Consider the following 12065-nt stretch of genomic DNA (forward strand, 5'->3'; position numbering starts at 1 on the left):
CTACAATTAAACTTTCAAATTTAAATCGAAAATTTTGTTATTATGTGTTNCCCAACCTCAAGAACTCTACTAATATTTATCGAGAACGAAAAAATATCGATAAATCCTACGTTATTTACTTTGTGTTTAACTGTATATATAAAAATACATCTAGAATAACAATATTAATATAACATGGCATGAGTCGATAAACAGTCACTAGGACTCTAGACTGGGGAAGTGGTTATAGCCTAGGTCGGGTGGTATGGGATAAATAGTGAATGAGTCGAGCAACGATCGAGACATGGAAGAAAATGGCCCTTCAAAAAATATATTATTAGACTCGAAAATCTTAATTAAAGAGGATGGTCGTCCTATGGCTATCATATTTCAGTATTGTAATGCGAAATTTATTTCACACCCAACTTTTTAATAGAATTGTCATCCGACTTCTGTACTCTCAAAAAAAATCAACACCAGAGAGTATTTTTTTTGTCAACGATAATATTAAGACTATGTTTGAAAAATTACTTTAAAAGTGTTTTTATTGTTTATAAGTGAAAAAACTTAAAATATATGTTGGATAAGATTTTTGTAAAATATTTTTTAAATATATATATTTTTAAGAAATGTTATATTCCCTGTCACAACTTTAAGAAACGTTATATTTTTATTCTCGATTTTCCCTCTACATTTCCGAAACGGCGTTATCGAGTTCTGTTTTCTGGTTGTGACAAAAAATTTTTATACCCACGAGTTCTGTTTTCTGGTTGTGACAAAAAATTTTTATACCCACTCCATAGAAATTCGTCACTTTTTCAAAAGTTGGTGGTATATTCACAGCTCCATAAAAAATTATACCATTTCATTTTTACGTAAATGTGCTAAAATCAACAATAAAAAAGTAGATAAAACTTTTCCATACATCCCCCCACCTGTGCCAAAATCATTCCTACGAGCAAACTATTTAAAAAGGATTATATATAATTGTTTGGGTATTTTTAGGTAAAAAATTTATTTTTTACATAGATTAACCTCTTTATTATATATATAGATACACATATTTTTGTATGACGACCAAACTTGCTGTCAATAATTTTTTATCCGTAAACTTTGAGCTAACATAATAATATATAAATCACATTAGCTATAACCATACCAGCAGATAATGCACTTTTTTAAAAGTGGAAATGAGAAGAGAAAGGAAATGTAAAACAAAGTCGCTGTATTTTCACACATGACAAGAGAGTGTCAGGCATAGTGTCTTTTTAGGGAGTGTAGTGGGGAATTTGAATGAATCTTTTACCTTTTTTTAAAAAAAATTGTTTCCTTTCAATTATTCTGAATTCTCATCAATAGGCCAGCCGAGTGGATCCCCTCAGCGGATGATATGATACGATGCGGTTGGAAATTTATACCCTCGTTTTAGAAATTAAAAAGATATTGAATTTTAATATTAAAATGTAGTATTCTAACAATACACTAACTTTAGAGTGATAAAAATTTGATATAAAATCATAATTGTGTGGGAGAATAATGTGAAAATTGGGTGTAAACATATATATTTTCCGCGGCTCATTGATTGCATTTTAATCGGTGCAAGTATATTTTCAACTAATATAACAGATTTTGAAATCTTACAAAATGAAATCATTTGAAAGCATACAGATTATTCATCCAAATTCAACTTTTCCGTGTTAGGATTGGCTGACTAGACAGAAAAGTAGCTAATAGTTGGCGATCCAAAGAATCTGGTGTTGGTTGAGCGGAACGATTTCTCCAAAGAATCTGCTTCAATGGTACCATCTATGCCACCAGCTTGCTTTTGCACAAGACACATCAGAGACTCCACGATTTCGGACATTGGAGGCCTAAATTCCTGCTCAGCCTGATAATGCTCGTCTTGTTAACCTCAGTTCTTAAATATTATTTTGATGTAATGCATTGGTGTCAAGAAATGTACCTGAATGCAAACGGAGACAATGTCAGCAAAACGCGAAAGAAATTTCGATGACATGGTTCGCTTAATGGAGGGATCGATCATCTCTCCTAAAGATGCGTTATCGTGAAGCCTGGACGAAGCCCATTTCACCAATGATTGTTCTGATCTTGATCTTGAACTGCATGATTTGTCAAATATCATTTCAATGGCTTTTACCACAGATATTCACGTTTTAGTTATCCAGAATCTTAATAGCACTATAAACACTGTACTTGTCAAAAGGCCTCCTTCCTGCTAAAAGCTCTAAAAGCAACACTCCAAAGGCATACACATCAGCCTTTGTATCGTCAATTCCACTTTGAGCTTGTTCTGGTGCGATATAGCCACTATCAGAAATAGCCATTTCTGAAGCCTGTATGCAAATTTTATCTTATATTTAGTTTTTATCTCAACAAAACCTTACTACAGGATGATGATATTTTGATATTTACCTTGAGCTTTACGCTGTCGCTAGTCAGGGATCTCAGGATAGCCAGCCCACAATCACAAACATGGGGCGTAAGTGTTTCATCAAGTAAGATATTTGCAGCCTTTAAGTTGCTATGGGCAACGGATGGCACACAGGATGAATGCATGTAACTGATAATTCCACAGACAGAATTGTGATGAAAGAATCAAGGAACGGAAGATTACAAGGGAGTTTTGGTTATACAAGATGGGCTATGAGAAATGTCTTGGAAATACTCACTTCAATGCCTGAGCAATGCCGAGAGAGATTTGAAAACGTAGACCCCAAGATAATGGTTTGTATGTGATGCAGTGTAAAGCATCTTCAAGGGACAAATTCCTAATATATTTGTACACAAGGAGATGTTGGCCATGCTCCATACAGTATCCAAGAAGTGTCACGATGTTAGGGTGCTTCAATCTTGATGCATTTCGAATCACATCCAAGAAGTGTTCTTCTTCGACGATGGATAGAGACACCGTGTTAATGATTTTAACCGCCAAAATCTAATCCAATCGAACTGCTCATCAGAAAATTTCCATTTTTTGAGGTTTCAACATATATTCAACTTGAGTAACGTGAATCAAGTTCAGAGCTTTACCGTGCCATCTGGAAACTCGGCTCGGTAAACAGATCCAAGAGATCCCTCTCCAATAAGGTTTTCTCGACTGAAGCTGTTGGTCGCTACTTGGAGCTCTCCTAGACTGTAAACTTTTGCAGTAATAGGCATCTTTCTACCAGATAAACCTTTTCTCTTTGGCACTTTCATCATTTTAGTTCGAATAGGAGGCAGACGAGAGGGAGTAATCAAAGGGGAGGAGCTGAATCCTGATATATGTGGGCTGTCCTCTGCAGCCATAGACCACAAATCCGTGCCTAAAAACAAAAAACGAGAGGACAAAAACACATATATGACTTGGCCACTGCAGCGTTATGAAAACTAAATAACACAATAACTGATCACTGATATGGACAGAATCATATACAAAGTAGCAAATGGCAAATCCTGAGAAAGACCTTGGACGGTGCTAATAGCTCTATTTCTCGCGGAACCTTCACAGCTCCCCATCTCTCCAACTGCTTTCTCATGTGACCGATGATGGTGAATTACAACAAAAAGAGCTGCAAATACTGCAACGAGCGTGCATCCACAAACCAACATAACTATTCCGGATGGGCCTGGTCTTTTCTTGCTGTGGCCTGATGCTATATGAGTAGGATGGGTATCAAAAGCGGTTAAATTTGTTACTGGTGGACTGCTGATATTCTGTTCTGTGGGAATAACATCTGGAAAATTCCAGGGTGGATAGTTTGTTGCTTCGTCAAACTTGTTACCCCCTATCCTAAATATAGATGAGGGAACAGGGAAACAGAGAAGTCAGTTATACAGGAGAGGGAAATGAAGAAGCTTAGATAGATTGTGAATGGCCGACATAGCTTTACCATAAGTTGTGTATAGATTGAAACTTTTCTGGAATAATACCACTAAAATGGTTGTCTTCAATATTCCTAAAAAGAGAAATATGAGCGTAGAAACAAGTATAATAGATACTAAATTAATATGTTTTTATCTAAAGGAACATACAAGTCATAAAGTGGGAGATTGGCCAAAAAAATTACTGATCCGGTAAAGTGATTTTCCTGCAAGAACCTGCAATATAATCTCTCAGTTACTAGGAAACTTATGGACCAGATATCTGCATTCCTTATCATTCCCAATCTAAACAAACAAGTCTCACAATCCTGTCAGGTTAGACAAAGATTTGAACGAGGTAGGGAGATCTCCAGTGAAGTTGTTGAATGACAAATCCCTGGTTTAAAAGCATATTTTTAGTCAAATGGAACGGGAATTATACTTAGGTTCAATACAAAGACAGTGAAAAAATAGCATACATTCCTCTGAGATTCTGTAGGCCACCAAATACATTTCCCAAAGGTCCAGATAGCGCGTTATGGCTCAAATTTCTGCGAGGAAAATTAAAATTTAGAAGTTTTCTATAATTGCTAAACCAAATTACTGAAGCATATAAGTCACTTACAGATGCCTAAGATTTTTCATTAGATCCAAGGAGTACGGAATGCTTTGACCAAATTTATTTCCTGCCAAGTTTCTGCATCATTCATTGAGTTAAAGAACATAATTATTTTGGCAACAGGGTTTACAGTTGAACTCGGTTCTTGGTATAAAGATCAAATTTGATTGTCTTACAGGTGTGTGAGATTAAGAGGTAAATCATAAGGTATTTCGCTCTCAATGTTATTTGAGCTGAGGTCCCTAATAACATGAAGTTCCCAACAAGGGAAAGGTTGGTAAGTACAACGATTCAATGTGACTAATGGCTGATTCAAGAACAAAGAATTCATCTAAGTACTTACAGCTGCTTCAGATTTCTCAGATTCGAGAGCTGAAACCCGAGATTCCCATTGAGGCCCAGTCCTTTAAGATCACTGCAAGTTTGGTGTGCACAAGTAGTTAGTTTTGAGCGTTTAACTTGATATCCTCTCATATGAGTAATGGTGATTACAGGTTGATTACGGACGACATAAAACATGAAACTCCAGTCCATAATTCGCCACAAGGGTCTCCGCCCTCTAATTTCCACCTTTGAAGCTGCACTGGACTGTTGAGGGACCTGTACAGATCTCGAAGAGCTTGAACTGCATAAAATAAGTCCGATAATCACTTCATTTCGAAGTTACTTGATCGAATATGTACCGTCCAAAGAATTCAAAAATAATTTTAAAATCTCATCCTATACTTAACGCTTTTATCCTAAGTAGTCATACCAATTCAAGTACTTAAGGCTAGTCACTCTGAAGTTAAGGTCATATTGATATCTGATCAGGCCGGACATATTCTTGCAGAACTTATTTGTATCATAAAAAAAAATTGAACGAGGACTCAAGCATTTCATAGAAAAAACTTACGGTACATATCAAGAATACATAATCTAAAGAATAGCCGATACAGAATGTGAAAACAAAAACCCGAATACCGTCAACTTCATCCGTGATTGCGAAGGCTTGTAACACGAGACTCGTCAAGGATACTATCGCAATCAGACACCACCACTGTTTAGCCATTCTTTTCTTAAGAAGAAATTACACAAAATAGATCTCGTCAGTCTCGCAATTAGTAAAAATAAAAGTTAACAACCCTGATTAAACTAGAAACACCAGATAAAGCTTGGCATAACGGAAGATGTGAAAATCAAGAAAAGTATTTGGATACTGTTCTGTTGCAAGCTTCTATCACAAGACAAACTAATTACATGCACAAATCTTCATGATTGCTTCAATACGTTTCTATATTTCTGTGTGTTTGTTTCATATATACATACATAAGTTTTGAAGTTATTTTGCGTGAAATAATGGTTATATTAAATGCAGCATACATGACACTTGAAACAAACAAAAAACAAACACATACATGCAAGATGACACTAGCGTGATTGGTTGTTATCAAATGCAGGAAAATGATAGTTCGGAAGAAAGATAAGGATCCAAGAACTGGGAATCACGAGACGGAGGATATCTTTAACAAGAACAAAGACGATGGCCATGTCTGCGTGTGAAGGTGCATACATTTTCTGGGAATTTACAGAGAAATTAGGGTTTCGAAACTACCTGTGAGACAGAGAAGGATTTCACGAAGCGGGATTATTGTAGACTGGAAGAAGCTGAAGCTGAACAGTGTAGAAGAAGAAGCACTGAGTTTGGTGCAACGGTTTGAGTGGTTACAGGCGCGTGCGTGCCACGGGTTCGGTGCGTTGCTGTGCTTTGAATTTTTTTTAACAATTCTATTATATTTATCTCGATTTAATTCGCTCTTTACTTCGTATTTCAAAAAAGAATATGATTGATTTAGTAATTTAAATTTAAATTTTAAATAGTAACTATGGTTCATACATTAGGTTTTGATTGTAAATCAATAAACCCAACAATGAAAAAAAGTCATATTACATTAGACAAAAACTTGTGTGAGACGGTCTCACAGATTAAGATCTATGAGACAGTCTCGCATGAGACTTACTCATTACATTAATAAACTAATATGTTTATGTGATATGATATTTATATTAATAATAAAAATTATATATTGTATAATTAACCCATAGAACAATATTTAATGTGTGTTCCGGAAAAAGTATTTTTCAAAATATTCTGGTTCGATTTGCCTGGTTTCTGTGCAATAATTATGGTGGAGATTAGAAAATTAATTCGACTTGAGTTCCACAAATATTCCAAGTGTCGATGTTGTGCTTGAAATTATGAATTTAATTTTAAAAAAATAAGAAATGAATTTCAAATGGTTTTAGTAATTCTTGATTAAAGAAATTTTTCATTACCCATAAAAAATTGGAGAAATTTACAAAATAACTTTGATCAATTATTTATTTAAAAAAATGATTTTTTAAGTGTATTTTATACTTGGAAAGATCATTTTCGTAAATAAATAGTTGACCAAAGTTAAAAAACAAAATTCTCCCTCAAAATTAAACGAGATCTCAAGCAAAATTAAGAAGCTTGAATCCCTCACGAACAGCTTGATTGCTAAACCAAATCAACATTCCATTTTATTTATAATTCGATGGTGCCCTGCTATAGCATACGTGGGCCAAACTACGCACCGAAGTGTCAAGTTTCACACAAACAAAACATGAAGTTCGAACATCACAGAAATGCAAGAAACAGCGTTGTTGCTAGTTGATAACACAAGATTGCAGAATAATTAGAACTCGAGATCTCATATCGACCAGTTCACATGATGACCTGGTGAATCATAGCCCCTCGAGTGTTCCAGTTCATGGAACCGTTCTCCACCTTGTTGAGCCAGTCCCAGCTCTCCTGTATACTGATTATTAGAAGATTGATAAATTTGTCCTAATCCCAGATCCGGAGGCATCTCTTGCAGAGTGTCGCTAGCCTGATTACCCTTGAAACTCCACAATGGGCATGCATATTGGTCGATCGGCGGATGAACTGTTGGTGTGCAGATATTGGTACCAAGGAAGTTGTTAATCCCGAGATTCAGGGGTCTGGCGCTAGAGTTCCAGGGCTGATTTGACAGAAGAGAGAGAGCACTGCAAGAGTTCGAGGCTCCATCGAAACATACTTCAGAAGATACTCCAATGTTGACGGTATGGTTAGGGCTGGTTGTGGAACCCTGCAGCAGATCTGGTAGATAGTTTGGTGGATTGTTCTGCCATGGAGGTTGATTTCCAAATGCTCTTTCAGATGTTGGAGTAATTGGCCAGGATTCTCGTCCGGTGAGACTCGGGTATGAGGTGAAGTCAACAGTAAAACTTCCACGCTTTCTATGATTCCCTGCCATGGCAAAAAGAAAAGTGGAGTCAACTTGGTGATAATAAAAGATTCATGACATTGATTAGTATGACATAAACCATAATGTCTTTTTATAAAAACGATCCAAATGATTCTGTCTAACCTGACATAGATGAAGAAAGACTTCCATAGCGAGGGGAGAATAAAGATCCCGGCTGTGGCTTCCGGCGACGCTCGTTGTGGCCAGCTAGGCGTCTGCGGCAGCTTCTTTTTTCTTGGTCGAATTCAGGCAACTGATGAAACCTGGAGAAAAACTAGCTTAAGAAACAATAATTTAGCATCAACTGTAAATGGATATGTTAATATAGATGTAACGATTCTTGCTTCCCATATTATTTGCACTCTGGTACAGGATTCGTCTGGTTCCACATCTGCTCTCGTGAATTTATTGGGCATGAAAGAGACCACTGACATATTTGGGCATGAAAGTTCCTTCAAGAACATGTAATAGGATTTTTTTATCGAATTTACGGCCCTTCCCGTGTCATTTCCAACAATTCTTATCTCAACATTCTTGGGACATTTCAAACTAAGAGGCCAGCTGCAAATTGCACTTTTCAGCAGCCCTCGACACAAATTTGTTGACACTCAGACAAAGATGCATGATTACATGTGAAATTCCAGAGTTACATTATTTACAAAACCGATAACTCACTAACTATATAACACTGGTAAAAAGAAAAAAAAACTATATAACACTGGAAAGAACTATAGCACATGCCCACAAATTGCTTAATACAAGCCACATTAGGTACTAAAGAAACTGGGAATCGACTAAGATCCTACAAGAATCAGGGCAAGACCAATATGTTCACAGTCTATGTTGTGTACAGGCATCCAACACAGACAGCCCAAAAGCAACATAAACCAACATATTTAATCTTTATATTACTGCAATTTGAAATATCTATCCATATACAAGTTGAAACAACTTAAGGCCAACTAAATCACAACTAACCCAAATAGATAAGTTTTCCAAATATCGAGGGTAACTTTTGTAAAATGCTAAGTTTGACACCCAACCATCCTAAATCTTGAGTTGTCCATCTTCACAGTCAAAATCCAATATGAATTTACCAGATGCCTCAAGACAAGGAAATGAAAAGGAGACCCCATACAATATCGATGACTTATCGCAAAACAATTCATTGACACAATTCATCAAACACACCTATCTTAACAGCCAACCTAACTATGATATACAAGACGCACTCATAAAACACAATGAAACCCACCCAAAAAAAAAGGATTTATAAAGGGAATAAATTATGTTAATATATGTCCTCACTCATGCGTGTGACTAATTATATATAAATCAAAAGCGAATCTTTAATTCCTCAAAAAAAAAAAGAGCGAATCTTTAAAATATAATTTATAAAAAGATCAACAACAAAAAAAAAACCCAGACCTGCTGCACTGCTGGCAAAATCTTTGCTCAAGGCCAGCAACAATGACATTCAACGACTTGGAATGCACACCACAAACCTTGTGCCTTGAATAGTAAGCCTTAACATCACTCAGATCTACATTACACCCCTCAACCTGGCACCTCGGTGGCGCACCTCCATGCACCGCCCCAGGCCGCCCCTTCTTCGCCGGTGACGGCGGAGGCTGCGCCGATCCACCACCAGTTTTGGGCTGCAAAGCTGAAGCACCCGCATCTTCAAAGTAGATTTTCTTGCCAAAGTTCAAGCCATTTAAAGAATTCGACCCCCCATAGACCGAGGAAGACGAAGAAACTGAATCACCCTTTTCCATTCCTGTCGTCTACAACCCATCCATCACTGTTCAATGAATTCAAATGAAAGTCACATGCACTATTTAGTATTTAAGCTGAAAATAAACCCATATAAATAAATATACATGAAATTTGTTAGCATGAGGGTAAGTGTGTGTAGTGGTAAAAAGTAGAGACCTGACAATGGGCCATAACGCCAGCTCTGTGGATTTAAGAGCAGGAGGAGAGGCTCATTTTCCGTCGAAATAAATATATATGGGAGAGGAGAATAATGGAAAGCAGGATTCGGATTGTGTTTTTTGGTGCAACCTTTTTTTAGGGTTGTGCTCTAAGCTATGCTATGTTGTATTACAAGAGCTATTTATAAATTATTACAGCAGTTATAATTCCTTAGTATGGAACCCAAATATATTTTTATCAATAAATCGTTGAAATTGAGTATAAAATAAATTAATCAACGGTGTAATAAATAATTAAAACGTGTTTGAAGTTTTACAATTGAGTATATCTCAGTCCAAGTTTTAGATTGATAATATAACTTGCACTGTTTAATGATACTTTTTATCAGTAGATCTCAACGATCCTGAGACAGATCGACCTAATATATATATCTGCAATAAAAAGTAATATTTTCAACATAAAAAATAATATTTTTTATATGAGTCAGATCGGAGGTCTAGCTTACAAAATTGACTCAAAACAGTCTCGTATGAGTTTTTGTGATTTTCTTGCACATGCTTGGGTATCAAATGCATAGTGTATTATCATATATCAACAAATAAATCATATGTTTGGAAGAATACACTTTTATCCTAAAAATTTTCTCGTTATATATTAATCAATTTGCGTATGCATAATAATATTTCGAAAAGTCCATCTTTTTATATTCTTTTTTTTATATTTCTTAAACTATGAGGTGAGGAGGACTCGAACTTGAGCCATTTACAAAATAAAAGTGGGTGAGATCACTTAGGCCAAAGCCCGATCTCCCATCTTTCTATATTCTTGTTATTTCATAAACTAAAAATAATTTGAGCATTGTATTTCTTTACACACACACACNTATAATAATATTCTAAACATGGTAACTGAAAAGCCAGTTTAAACAAAATTGTACTTTATTATATTTATGTTACGAAAAACATCTTTATCCAACTTCCTTATATATTCTCCGCAGTCTGAAGTTTTCCTACATTGGAAATATTTTCCAGGTGGTGTGAAAGTATAGTAAATTAATTGGGAGAATTAGATAGATCCCAAGAGATTGGAAATATTTTTCAGGTGGTGTAAAAGTAGAGTAAACTAGATTGGACAATTAGATCGAACCGAATCTCTTCAGGATGGCCGATCGAGTATAATTGAAGAGCATAAGGATAGTTTCTTATGTTTCTCAATCACAAATTTTGGGAATCATTCATTCTACTTAATTTAACAGTAAATTATCGATAAATCCTCAACAACTATGTTTAGTTTTTGTCTGACCAATTTTTATTTTTTATTTTTGCTTTCACACAAAAAAAAAATATTTATGCACTTTTTGGGCTCCGAGAATGAAATTCGTTACAAAACTTTGAAAATCTTTTATTAATATATGATATTTGAGTACAAAACGTTTTAGATCCGAAACTAATATATGATTTTCGAGTACTCGAACATGTATAACAAATATTGGTATTGATGACACGTATTTTTCGAATGAAAATCGATACGAAACATTGAAAATTTGATATTCAAGTGCAAAAGTGTTTCAGATCTGGTACTAATATATGATTTTGAGTACCAAAATATGTGTAACAAATACTGACATTAATGACTCATGTATTTTTTTCAGATGAAAATCAATACAAAACATTAAAAATGTGATACTAGTATATGATATTTCAGTATCTAGTACTAATATATGATATTTGAACATACAAACGAGTGTATAAAGTGTTGATATTAATATAATTGTTCTATTTTTATATTCAAATATCATATATTATTTCTATATTTTTAATATTTTATATCAAATTTATCATAACAAAATATGTGGGCTTAGGGAATGTTTTTTTTTTTTTTTTTTTTTTTTTTTGAATCAGGGACTTGCAGAAATTTTTTGTCTCACATAGACTAAACACAAATACAACTATATTGATGGGTATTTAAAGGAAGTCTCCTTAATTTAAAACCAAAATATGATTTTTTTTTGTTGATTTTGATTATTCAAAAGTGATTCTAGTATTTTGCTAATAAATTAAAATTTTCTGGAAAATATTACCTCTAATATTTTTGTCTAATTTGCAGTGTTATTACGTTGCCCTAATTTCTAAATATTACTAGATGTTCACAAAGTCGTCCCTACAACAGGTAATAGAACATTGGCAACATTTGACAATTGCAATATGTTAGTTATTACCGAGGGTCGACCTATGATTTAGATCACATCATTTTTCTTGCTTGTGGATCTATTAATAATCTTTAAATGACCTATGATTTAGATCACATCATTTTTCTTGCTTGTGGATCTATTAATAATCTTTAAATTGGATTTGCCAAATATTATATATATA

General features: G+C 34.8%; 2 protein-coding genes across 2 annotated transcripts; both read right to left on the reverse strand.

Annotated features, from left to right (window-relative positions):
- Positions 1-1553: 1553 nt before the first annotated feature.
- On the reverse strand, positions 1554-5513 carry LOC140967138 (protein STRUBBELIG-RECEPTOR FAMILY 2-like). The gene is made up of 16 exons (XM_073427553.1): positions 5426-5513; positions 4955-5087; positions 4806-4877; positions 4639-4704; positions 4469-4540; positions 4323-4394; positions 4169-4240; positions 4015-4080; positions 3873-3938; positions 3447-3772; positions 3031-3305; positions 2670-2935; positions 2413-2560; positions 2194-2333; positions 1943-2099; positions 1554-1867 (listed from the first exon to the last, which is right to left on the reverse strand). Exons 1-16 carry the CDS (start codon positions 5511-5513, stop codon positions 1691-1693), a joined length of 2196 nt encoding a protein of 731 aa, XP_073283654.1. The 3' UTR covers positions 1554-1690.
- Positions 5514-6984: 1471 nt separating this feature from the next.
- LOC140967152 (squamosa promoter-binding-like protein 9) lies at positions 6985-9850 on the reverse strand. Its single transcript, XM_073427566.1, has 4 exons — positions 9691-9850; positions 9184-9559; positions 7879-8018; positions 6985-7757 (listed from the first exon to the last, which is right to left on the reverse strand). The coding sequence occupies exons 2-4, from the start codon at positions 9531-9533 to the stop codon at positions 7177-7179; spliced, it is 1071 nt and encodes a 356-aa protein (XP_073283667.1). The 5' UTR covers positions 9534-9559; positions 9691-9850; the 3' UTR covers positions 6985-7176.
- Between the last annotated feature and the right edge of the window lie 2215 nt (positions 9851-12065).

This window comes from Primulina huaijiensis, unplaced genomic scaffold (assembly GCF_012295235.1).
Source record: "Primulina huaijiensis isolate GDHJ02 unplaced genomic scaffold, ASM1229523v2 scaffold23605, whole genome shotgun sequence".
Lineage (NCBI taxonomy): Eukaryota > Viridiplantae > Streptophyta > Magnoliopsida > Lamiales > Gesneriaceae > Primulina > Primulina huaijiensis.